Source organism: Embiotoca jacksoni, unplaced genomic scaffold, assembly GCF_022577435.1.
Source record: "Embiotoca jacksoni isolate LCO1_2020_lvr unplaced genomic scaffold, fEmbJac1.0.p SCAF_7, whole genome shotgun sequence".
Taxonomy (NCBI): domain Eukaryota; kingdom Metazoa; phylum Chordata; class Actinopteri; family Embiotocidae; genus Embiotoca; species Embiotoca jacksoni.
In genome coordinates this window covers 1602501-1614879 of record NW_027185425.1, presented here as the reverse complement: position 1 = coordinate 1614879, position 12379 = coordinate 1602501, and the positions used below count along the sequence as shown (strand labels likewise).

Genomic DNA, 12379 nt, shown 5'->3' with positions numbered 1-12379 from the left:
AGAGGTTTTGATTGCGCGCTCGGTGCGCATGTAAAATAAAAAAAATAACTGAGCTCATGTCAGTTTTGATTGCAGCGTGCGGAGGCTGTCGCTTCGTCACACGTTGCGCCCTTCAGACCGAGTTTTATTCTTGCTTATGCGGGCTATTTCACGAAGAGCCTCTCAGGGAAACTATAATCCATAAGATATCCGAGTGGGTTCAGGTTAGGTGAAGGAAATATATGTCTAAATTAATGGACTATACAAGTCAGACTGGGAATTTTACCTTTAAGCCCTGAATTTCACACCTTTATGATACTGTTACAAGAGAGGCAGTGCCAATGCACATCTCAGCAACTGTCTAGCAGGAGGAAACACATGATCTGATGTGATAGTATACTTTATTTTATACTGTGATCAAATGAAATCTGCTGTGATGGTATGCTTTATTTTATACTGTTATCAAATGAAAAAGGATCTGGATTAAAATGGAAGCTTGAGGTCAAAGTTTTAAATAGTATGTCAGATTTGTTGTGGTTAACTGGAGACAAAAAGATAAAGTTTACTTGAAGTTTTCCAGCTGGCATCTGACAAATGCCCTCAACAGTTAGACAACTAAAGCGTCGCCATGACAGCAGAGGACTCCACCAACTGTAACAGGCCATGAAATGAGGAAAAAAGGCTTTGGAAAGGTCATTGGTAATTGGACACCTTTATAAAACTAAAAAACAAGCCAAAAGGCTCTGCGAAATTAAACCTAAATTTACAATTACAACGGGAGTCAAATTCCTTGTATGTTGAAACATACTTGGTCAATAAGCGACTTTTGATGAAAGTCCTAAAAATCTGAAGGCCTAATTGTGTTTATAGTTCCTGCCAGCTCAGCTCAGCCTCCGCTTTGCACTTTGATTTTTATTAAAAATGAAAATAAAGAGCTCTTAGCCCAAAATTCTGTTCTACTTTGTCTCCTTTTGCTCTGCAGTTTGTTTATTCCTTGTCATGCTTTTCAGGTTTCTTCTTTGCCTCTAATGGGGCCGACTTGTACTAAGTCAAATTAAAAACTACCATGCTGGGCCATTACATAATCACAACATTATGAATGATAGATTGCTTGTTTGTGTGGCCCTACTACATGATTAGTCTCCCACTACTGGAATGAATCACTGGGGGACTGGTGGTGTGGAGGGGGGGAGGTGGGGAAGGGGGGTTGGCTCAATCCCCGCACAGAGCCCACTGTATTCATGAACGATGGGTGCCATCAGTCCTGAATGCCGGTGTCTGTGCCAGCTTTGTACCCATTGTGATGAAGGTTTAATCTGATCAACCGAGTGTTTCACAGAACCGGACAGCAGAGGAGCTCTGAGTGCAGCCTGCTGAAAAATATGTTGCAGCTGAAAAAGCTGAAACAAATTCAGGTGTTGCAAAGCAGAATGAAAACAGATGTGTGGAGGGGAGAGAAATCTCCCTTAAAACGCTTTGATCAACAACGTTATACGCACTTAAAGAGTAGGTCAGACACTTATTAGGACAAAGCCCAGGCCCCCTGGTGGGACTGGTTAAGACAGGCAGAGGGGGCAAATAATTGAAACTGACTGCCAGAGGAGAGGACGTGTCAGGATAAAAACTTCAGAGGGGAAGTCACAAATGGAACTCCCTGTATTTCATGGTTGGTGAAAAACAGCCATTAAGACACTTTTAGTTCAGTAATGAACAACAGAGCTACATAACAGTACATCAAAGTAGGAAAAGATTGTTTTGTTTTGTTATCACTGTCATAGTTTTGCAATCTTAAAATTTCAGAGTTCATGTTGTGCTCCACGGAGTTCACTCAGGGAATAAAAGACCAACTAGAAGAAATATATTCAGTGTCCGCTCCTATCATTTATTACCAGGCAACACAATCAGTAACATGTTGAGTATTGACTGTCAATTTATCTTAAACATAAAATGGTAAAATGTCTGCACTTAAATCACACTTTATCACCTCGGTGGTCTCAAAGCTCTTCACAGTTTGCATCTCATTCACAGCAGAGCTGCCATGCGAGATGCTCGCCTGCCATCAGGAACAACTTCAGTTGCTCATAAGGACACTTTGGCATGTGGACATGAGGGAGACAGGAATGGAACCGCCAACCTTATGATTAGTGGGCAACCTGCTCTAAAATCTGAGCCACAGCTGCCCCAAATAAAATAAAAGATCGCTGCTGAAAATAACTGTGATTTGCTTAAGATTGATCTTAAGTATTGTTTTAATGCTTAATGATATCTGCTCGGTATAGTAGATTTCAATTATGAGTCCACTGCCATCATATCCACAAAAAAGCTCAACACATTAAGTGTCTTTAAGCACCGAGTCACACAACATCACAGTGATCAACGAAAATGAAAAACAATATTGTCATTCGTTAGCGGCGTATAAACTATTCTATAAAAGTATAAAAATGAACTAGCATTAGTTATTGTTGCAGCTTATGTTTGACCAGCCAAGCTCGTGCCATACACACCCAGTGAATAAACAGCTCAAATACAAGGAACTCCAGTGAAAAATGAGGATTAATTAACAATAGAATAATTCCTTTGAAGATCATCAATAAATAATGTAGTTCTTTTCTTAAATGTCACTTGAAACGAATCTCGAAGCTCCCAAACTGTCTTAAATGAACCAAACAAAGTGGAAAAAAGTGGTCCTGAAAAGGCAGGAAATGAGTCCTTTGATTCCTCACCTGTGTTCTCACAGTTTCCATCCCGACTTTGTGAGGTCGCCTCTTCCTCTTCCTCACCGTTGGACACGCAGGCTCCTGTCCAACGGCCGCAGACTCCTTCGCCACAACTTTCTGTGAGTCGACAGAAGCAGCTGACTTCTCTTTAGGCTTTTTCTTCCTCTGAAATGAAACGCTGCAGTTATTTATTTCACATCGGTGTTTACCTGATTTAATTCAAGCAGCTGCCGTTCAGACATGCAGATATTCATTCGTACAATTTTCAGTGTGGAGTTTACATAATGTTTCTGGATTCTGCTAAACAACGCAGTCACTATTACATCCCCTATCCGACATGGAGCCAAGTTCAGGTTTTACTTCCAAAATAAAGGTCATTTTGAAAGCTCGCTGTCCAATCATACATCTCACCACTGGAAACCAGCAGGTTTTAACAAAGGCCTCCTTATTCAGACACTGATTATGATGACATGCTGTCAGGTAAACAAATGGGGTTTTCTTTTTCCTGCTGCTATTCCCTGAAGTTGTCAATTTGTAAACTTAAAAACTGATCATTTATTTCCTGGAGGATGAATCTTATCACACAGCAATCAACAGTTCTGAGTTTCGAGGCATGCCCTGTTTTGAAAGAAGTGATTGTACAGTCCTATGATTTAAAAATCACATGTGACATTTTCATTGTCCCAAACGAACAAGACTCTCTTTCACTCGGTTATTGAAAATCACATGCAACCATAACGAAATCCTTCACATTTTTAACAGACAGTGACATAATGTGAGGTCACCGAGCTCTGCTGTCACCTCTGAACCACCAGCACACGCAGGTCAGGAGTGAGGCGTTCAAGGGCCTCAACTCACAGCCTCAGATTGTCTTTTGAAGATATAATTGATATCGGTTTGATTCCCAACACACTTCTCTTATTTTGACCAGTTCTAACTACTTGCTTATAGTGTGTTTTTAGATTTCTAGTTTTCCACAGTTGTGTACTTTCGTATGAGAATATTATGTTTTCCAGACAGACACCGACTGCCTGATGGTCACCGCATCACAGTGCCGGCATGTGTGCAGCTCTGTCCCTCAGACGAGAGCCCTCACATGTCTCTTTGTCCGTCCACTCGCTGCCGCAGAAGGAGATGGACTTCTAGCTGGCATGTTGGTGCCAATCAGACAAAGGGCCTCACTCATGGAGCCATTTCAGAGAGCCTCTCCAACTTAGCGCGCACAATGAGCGCACAGTGCTTCTCTTGCTGCGCAACAACATTCATACTGATGCTGCCAAAACACACTGAGCGAGGCCAGCGGAGTTACAGATCTCTCAGGATAACTCAACCCCACCAGCAGTACACTTAGTGATGGCATGGCAGCGGGATGAAGCGGCAGCTGCCGAGAGGTTACATTACAGGACGCGGATTACATAGGAGAGATATAAACATCCTCTGCAGGGGCATTAGAAGGGGCTGAAGCAGAAGCCGTTAGAAAGGTGTATTACATTGATACTGCATGATTGTAGCAGATGAGCTGATGTTGTTTTGTGCTTCTGCAAATGCCAGTTCCTCTTGTATTTTCAAGGCAGCCCTGTTACTCATGCTGGAAACTTCCCCCGAGACAGAACATGAAAAAACTGGATTCACTGAAAGTTGAATCACCTCCGGCCTACACAAGCTGGCAACTTAAAGTTCCACCTCGTTTTTAGCCGCGCTGACGGTGATGCTCCTGCTCTTTGATCCAGACAGAAATATCTCGCAGCTATCAGATGGACAGAATTTAGTGTCAACGTTCATGCTTCCCAGAAGTTGTATCCTGAGCCACTGAGCTTTACTCTATAGCGCCACCATGAGGTTCATTTTATGGTTTTAAGTGAAACGACTCAACAACTACTGGACTGATTGTTATCAAATCCAGTTCAGACATTCATGTTCCCTCCAGGATGAAGTCTCATAACGTCTTTACATTTTCATCTTCATCATGAGGGTGGATTTCTGTTGATTCAGCACTTTAAATTTTTACCGCTAAAACTGAAAAAGTCCCATCAGCCTCAGCGTGGCTTTGCATTTAGTGCAAACAGGTAAACTCAACATGCTAAATTAAGTTGATAAACACACCAAAAATTAAGCATTTTACCATACTGACAATTAGCTCAAAGTAACGCTGTGCCTGTGTACATCCTCACAGAGCTGCTAGCACAGCTGGTTTTGATATTTCATTAATTAAAATGTATTTCATATGGTTTAAAAGACAAAAATGTACACAATCCTTCTCAATATTTGACTATAATTTGCAGTTTACTCATTCTAAATGCTGCTGTTCTTTGCATTGTGCTTTTTCTTCTTTCACATTCAGGTTTTCCTGTGAAGTAGGCTACTGAAAAAAGAGCTATGCAGCATCTCCAGAGGCCCAAATCACAGCCAAATCTGGACATGTCATGTTGATCTAATATCAACCTGTGAAACCTCCAGGACCTGATGTTACCTTCAGGTTTCTAATTAAATCTATTAACAATGTCTTTATTATGAGCCCTGGTCAAAAATAACAAGTTCCAACAGAAATGTTCTCATAACAGATTTATAACTTGGATTAATTATATTAAACACGAATGTTGGAGTGGTAACATTCGCCAGAAAATTTACATATTGTGTGTACTTTGTTGGCATATAATCATAAACCTGCACACTGATGAAGTTGTCATTCTGTGAGTTCTTCTCTTCAGCAAGTCACACATGAAAAGTGCAAGTGGACGAGGACCTCTGAAGCCTGAAGGAGGTATTACAAGCTGACAGATGAAGTGTGCATTCAAAAGCAGTCAGGACTGAGCAGAATGCAAATATAAGAAATTTTTAAGGGGATTTTTGAGGCAGTAAAGAACAAAACAAATTTCATCTTATGGGAGATTTTCTCACCTGCGTTGGAGCTTTAGATTTGGAGTGCTTCACCATCACTGTGAGGACAAAAAAAAATATTTCAGAAGGAACAAAATAGAGAAGAAATACATCAGTAAGTAAAATGCAATAAAGTTTTTCTTTCCTTTTAATAGAATGATTGAACATGGTTTTAAAATGCGTGTATCTAGTGCAGCGGAGGTGACAGAGATGACCCGCGTTCACGAGCTGCTAGCAGTGACATGCAGGTTACCATGACACCGCAAGTCAAGGCTTCAGCTGCATGCGTGACCCATGTCATCACGTCAAGTTATAACATATCGTTAAGCTCTCATTCTGCACTGTCCAACACTACAGGCGTAGCTGGAACTGTATGTCTGTGGAGGCGTACAGCAAGATCCTAAAAATAAAAAATAAAACATGTATTATTGTACTTCTGAGTATGAAAGACCCATTGTATCCCCCTCACATGGGTAATGGCACATTTAAACAGCAATCAGAACTGCTCTGACCACAAAATGGAGCCAGAGCCCACACGAGCTGGCAGCTTGTGGAAAATGCAGTCTTGGAAAGGAAACACTGGCAAATTACAATTACCGGACTTGGGGGAAGAAAAAGAAGAAGAAGAAAAAAAGAAAGAGAGCATTTACACTGAGTGTTTAGTAAAAGTAAAGTCTGACTCAAACTTAACCCTCATTGTAAGCTGCATCTGTCCACTTGTAAGCCTATCACAGGCTTCCACACACCCACAGAAAGAGGGGGGGTGTGTGTTTGAGGGGGTACACCTACCTGCCAGGTACCTCTCCAGGGAGGGCGATGAGCTCTGGTTCCAGCTGTAGCAGTAGAAGAAGAAGAGCCAGACCAGGAAGGTGGCCAGAACCAGTGCTAGGACCCAGAGGAGCCGGGCCACGGCCGGGTTCGTGACGGCCCAGGTTGTCAGGATATCCATGCTGAAGGCTGCCGAGCACGCTTGCTGCCTTTACTCACTATCTAGTCAGGTCTGAATCCAGCGTGTGACTGCAGCAGAGCTCATGAATGGGTTGCAGCGGATCCTCTCGGGGGGCAGACACGGTGCCTACAGCAGCAGCAGAGAAGCAGCAGCCCTCCAGAGCAACAGCAACCACAGATGGATACCAGCTGTTCCAGAAGGAGCCCGGCTCAGACCTCAGCCCACGTCAGCGCTCACTGTGCGTGCGTGCGCGTGTGTGTGTGTGTGTGCGGTTGAGCCTGTGTGTGTGTGTGTGTCTGTTGTGTTTTACAGAGTCCTGGAAAAGTGTGAGTGCCTTAGAAAAACAGTCTGGAGGAGTGGCTAGGGGTTGCAGCAGCGAGCTTTTTAACTGTCAGCCACTCCCCGGCTGAACATCAGAAGGAGTGCGCGCACGCACGCACACGCACACACACACACACACACACACACACACACACACACACACACAAAGTGAGTGATGTTGAAGGACAGCTCAGAAATTCACCTGAGGCACTTTCCCCCCACCCACCCGTCTTTCCCTGAACACCTGCCATCTGGAACTTGTGTAATGACAGGGGTGGGGTGGGGAGGGGGGGTCTCCTAACATTAGAAACCTGCTGTATGTGTCAGTCAGTCCTGTAAATGCCATGATCTGCTTTGGATGACATGAATAATAACAATGTGAGGAAAAGGTGACAAAAGATTGAACACGTTCATTAACCAAAACTATTCACCCAACCTGTTTTAAACGAGGCCGGATCCTTTAATTTGCTTGGTAATGTGTTGACGACTGGTTTCACACAAGTCAAATATTTACTGAGGATATGCTGAAATTAGAGGAGGCTCGGTGGTGTCAGTCAAACTTGAGAAATTAGGTGTGGTTAAACATGAAGTGTGAGAGCAGAAACAGGACTACAATAAACACTGGAGGCTGGAAAGTGACCCGGGCGTGTGACTGAAGTAAAACCTGCATCTCCCAGAGTTTTCCATCCAAACTTTATCTGCAAGTTTTTCCTCTCAATTAAAAATGATTCTCTCCTCTCGTGTCAATGCCGAACGCAGGAGAGCAGACTTCAAAATGTCGTTCAGTTTCATGCATCTGTCTGTTCTTACTTCCACAATGAATAATCTAAATTCAATGCAAAAAGAAAACAGCTGTATGCAGACATTAGAAAACCAAAAATGAGCCAACTTTGCCATCTAGTGGCCAAAGAAGGAAGAAACAAATCTCTGAAGGGGCAAAAATATTTTAATGTTAATGTTTCGGTTAGTTCGGTCCCTCCAAAACCTCAGTAAACAATTTAGAAATTCACTTGTTCTCACAATAAATATGATTCCATATTATAAATAGATTATAGTGAAGGAAATAAACTCCACTTTATATAAATAATGATACAAGTAACGAGGACTTAAAGCCTAGCTGCCCTTCTTGGATGTCCTGTTATTGCAGAAGTTAAACCGTCAGTTGTGCAACAATGGTGGATAAACGGATGAATTTATGTAAACAATAAAAAGCCTCAGCTCTGCATCCTCTTGGAACATATTTCCACGTCAGTAGAAGCCGCTGTCCTGAGCAGCCCAGTTTGGCGTCTGAGGAAATAAACAAAAACAACAAACATCAAAAAGAGAAGAAATGCTGAAGACGCTTTGTACACAACAAAAGGTCTGTTCAAAGTCAGAAATCTTCTGACTGACAACCTGCCAGCTTCTCACTCAAACTGAGAGGAAAAAAACTCTTCTGACAAAATGATAAACCAGTTGGTAGAAACCATCATTATACTCTGGCATTGTATAGATTTTAAAATGGAAATCATATTTTTTTTTTCTATGCAGATAAACTATAAACAAAAGGAAGTTACCCTCATGTTACAGATCTAGATCTGCATATCAGAAATGTAATATCTAATAATCTAAACCAGAACATCAGACATCATCATTACAATAAACTGAGGAAAGATTCGAAATGATATCAAATTAGTTTGTTTTCCACATGTATCCATCAGAGGGCAGTAAGAGAAAGGAAAACTACCGACACATAGAAACAACAGGGGAGGTGTATCTTCTACACGCGTATGTTTAGATGCAAACATGAAAGTTGTCGAGGTCCTATCGCGCTGGTGAAGGTATAAAACCGTATCAACTGATGCAAGAGAAATGTCTTAAAGTCAGGCGTCGAGCTGTTGTGATGACCAGCCTGTCAATCTCTGACGTTGACTAAATGTTTGCAAAAAAGTTCACTTTTTCTCAAATCAGTTGATCGATGAACAAAAAAAAAAAGAAAAGAAAAGAGAAACAGCATAGCTACATTATTGATTTCGTCTTCACCGAAACAATAAACACTACTGAAGCTTGAAAACGTCGATGTACAGAGTCTCGTCCTCGGTTTACCTCGTTCCTGTTGCTGTGAGCCATCTTCTTCTCAATGTTCATTGCCAGCATCTGGCTGCGGAAGGACAGGCTCTTGGTCTTCTCGATCACCTGCTGGTACGGCGACACTGCGTTGTTGCCCATGACAACGTGACCCTGGCAAACAAAGTGACAAAAATGAGTTTTGACTTTAAGGGGCCTCCCGTTCAATCCTCACAGACCTCACGTGCCGTTTTCATTTGCGTTATACATTATTACCAGCAGAATAGAATTGAACGGGCAGAGCTGTTTGTGCCGGGTTCAGAGAAGCTCATGCTGAGCTCAGTGAATGTACGAGTCTCACCAGTTTGGAGTCGATCTTGGCATCCAGTCTGGCGTTACGGATGAGGTTGACAATCCACCTCTCCGCCTCCTCAGGCGTCATGTTGAGCTTGTCTGCCAGCATGCTGAGAGGAGAGGGTGAAGGAGAAGGGGGGCCTTTTATCGAAGTAAACATCCTTGAGGCCAAGTTTTTTTGGTCTTTTTTACAGTTTACTGGTAAATATTCGTAAAAAAAAAAATAACTAGGACACCGGTAGTATCTAAAATATGGCAGCAGTGAGAAAGAAACATGAATCAACTGGGTGCAAAAGTCTTCTAATAGAACTGTACTTTTACAAATAAGACATTGCACTCAGTTCTGTAGAAATAAGCATATTACAAAGAGGACGTACCTGATGCTGATGCACTGATGAATCCGACAAAAGGTCTCGAAGATGAAGAGACGAGCGTTCTCGATAAAGTCCTCGAGACAAGCGACCAGGAAGAAGTCATTCACAAGAACCTGAAGGGGAAGAAGGAAAAAAAACAAAATAGAACCCGTGAGCATTGATCACTTTTTATACACAAATTATTCATAAGCAATTACCAAAAGTGACACAAAATCAAGACAGGTCCATATGTTCGCAGAATTATTCATTATTGTTTGTCTGCAAATAAATACAAGCCACAAGATGTGTCACACAGGCTGCATGATACCACATCATAAAAAAAAAAGAAATTTCCTAATTAAAATGCATATTTATGCATCAATGTGCAACCAAATCTCTTCAGGTGGTGTGAAGGTTATATTATCTACCGCTGTTGAGTTATAATGGTCAAAAACAAGCCAAAACTCAAACACCTGTATACTAATAAAGACACGCTGCAGGACTCCATCGTGTTTCCCCATCATTATCGCAGCACTAAAGAAAACATGGAACCTGATCATTAACCTCCACCAACTGATACTGACCGCCAGACACGAGCTCATCAGAACAGAGATTATGTCGTGACGTCTCCGAGTTTTCACAGCAACCACCACAGAAACATGAAATGCGATGTTTGTGCCAGAAGAGCTTAAATTTCAGAATATATTAGTGAGTGGGATTTTGAAAAGAGATGCAGGCCCATTATTTCACAAGGACCTGGTATTGTGCAAGAAATACAAGTATTCAGTGATTTGCTGTGTCAAATACACTAAATACTCAAGTAGTATATTAAGTCCATCCCTGAGATTAGTACTTTAAATTAGGCAAAAAGTTCTCAGCTGAAGACTGAGAAACCAATTGAACAAAACAAAAACTGTGTGTAGTGATGTTTACAGTAATTAAGAGGAAAAACAACAAGCGTAAATTTAAATCCTCCCGAGCATTAAAACCCTGCAGAATCCATGACAACAGGATGACTTAACGAACCATCTTCGTTCTTCCATCATTCTGCTCACACTCCGTATCTGACAGGACAGTTCAGCCCTTTGTCAACACTGCATAATTTATACGTGAGGGGTTAAAAGCCAATTGATGAGAGTGCTTGGAGAACGCACAGAGTGGTCCCCGAGCACAACAACCAAAACTGAAAAACTAGGGTTTTCTAAAGAAAAGGCAACCGAGTCCCAAATCTAACAGCTGTTCCGCTTTGAAAATCAAAACTGAATAAAAGTAAGAGCCGGCAAATCAGGCCAGACATGGATTTGCTGGGGCTGAATAGCTGCGAAGTTAAATGCCTGGGACTCAGGAGATCAGAGCTCCGTAGCTAAGGGGAGGCTTCGTCTTAGCCCTCGGTCCCAGCAGACAGGCAACTTCTATTGGGGTGAATTAGCCCTGTGCAGCGTGACGAACGCAGGAGAACTGAAGGAGAAAGAGTTTCGGATCCTCACCGTCTCGCACTCCCTCAGCTTCTTCTGGGCGCTGTCGAAGTCAAAGTTCACGTAGAGACACTCCACAAACTCTGTGATCGGGTCCTTGTATGTGTACGACTCCTGCGCGGGGGGGGGGGGGGGGGGGGGGGTTGATTAAATCCTCGTGGCGCATTACAACAGAATGCTTCTTCTTAGGAACCGTTTTTGCCTTACCTGTTGAATGACTTTCACCAAGTCCTTGAGCACTTGCCTGCGCTTTCGTACGTCTTTGTTGGTGATGACTGCGGTGGTAAGGTATCGCAGGATGTGTGGGCACATTGTCTGGATGGCATTCAGGTACCTGGAAAAAAAAACAACACAAAAGGCAGCACAAAGTGGCACAGTCGTTACTTATCAGTGAATCTGGGTATCATCAGTCATTTTATTCAGCCAAACAGAACACAATGGAAAAAATGCAGTCAAGCAAAAAAACTAATCTGATTCAATAACATTTAAAAGGTTGGGAAAAAAAAAAAAAAAAAAAAAGAGAAAAAGCTAAGTGTTACTCAGCCACGTGTCCTTGAGGAAAATAACGAATTCAGAAAAACTGTGGCTCGGCACCATCAGGCCTATGAACACACCTCGTGTGGCATCTGAAAGATGACTCGTCGCTGATACATTGAAAATGCGGTGACTCACTGAGGCTGGTAGAGGAAGAGCTCGATGATGTTGTCTCTGCCTTTGGGATGGTTGAAGAACACAAAGAGGGACCAGTGGATGAGCCAGGTCCTCTGCTGGAGTGACTGGAGGGGAGAGCTCACCGACTGAATGGAGGCAGGAAACGAATGTCAACACCGGGTAAAAGTGACGATCAATTATCATTCAACTAGTTGCAATTTGCAAAATGACGTCATTTAAAAAAAAAAAAAAGCGCCAGTCAAACCTCAAACGGGTTAAAACGAAGTGGAAACATGAATTGAAATGTGAAATTACTGATAATTGCATTCAGCTGTTTCTTCACAGATGAAGGAAACGATTCTGACGATTTTGCAAAACAATTGTTTTAATCACAATAATCACAATCAGTTAAAAATGTAATAACTGTGACAGGCCTGACCATGAAAACACCAAGGTCAAACTGAAGATGAACATTCGAGAAGCACCACGTAATGACGAATGTGGAAAAGTAACAACCAGAAGCAGCTCCGTATTTTCTACAAAGCGACTTTTACTTTTTTTGTCAGTGCTGCTGAACCCCTCTTTATTCTTACACATTCCTTTTTTGGATTCAGCAAAACCCATGCAATGTTTTGATTACATAAGTCAGAGAAACGC

At 42.2% G+C, this 12379-nt stretch overlaps 1 protein-coding gene across 1 annotated transcript in view; it reads right to left on the bottom strand.

The window, feature by feature from the left end:
* Positions 1–7771: 7771 nt before the first annotated feature.
* The window catches only part of eif3eb (eukaryotic translation initiation factor 3, subunit E, b), a 7325-nt gene continuing 2717 nt past the window's right edge, over positions 7772–12379 (bottom strand). Inside the window, exons 7-13 of the mRNA XM_069176713.1 lie at positions 11744–11868; positions 11279–11405; positions 11084–11185; positions 9621–9730; positions 9251–9353; positions 8929–9063; positions 7772–8130 (exon numbers count right to left, since the gene is read on the bottom strand). Coding sequence (XP_069032814.1) covers positions 8092–8130; positions 8929–9063; positions 9251–9353; positions 9621–9730; positions 11084–11185; positions 11279–11405; positions 11744–11868 — 741 coding nt within the window. The 3' untranslated portion in view covers positions 7772–8091. The remainder of the gene's footprint in view (positions 8131–8928; positions 9064–9250; positions 9354–9620; positions 9731–11083; positions 11186–11278; positions 11406–11743; positions 11869–12379) is intronic.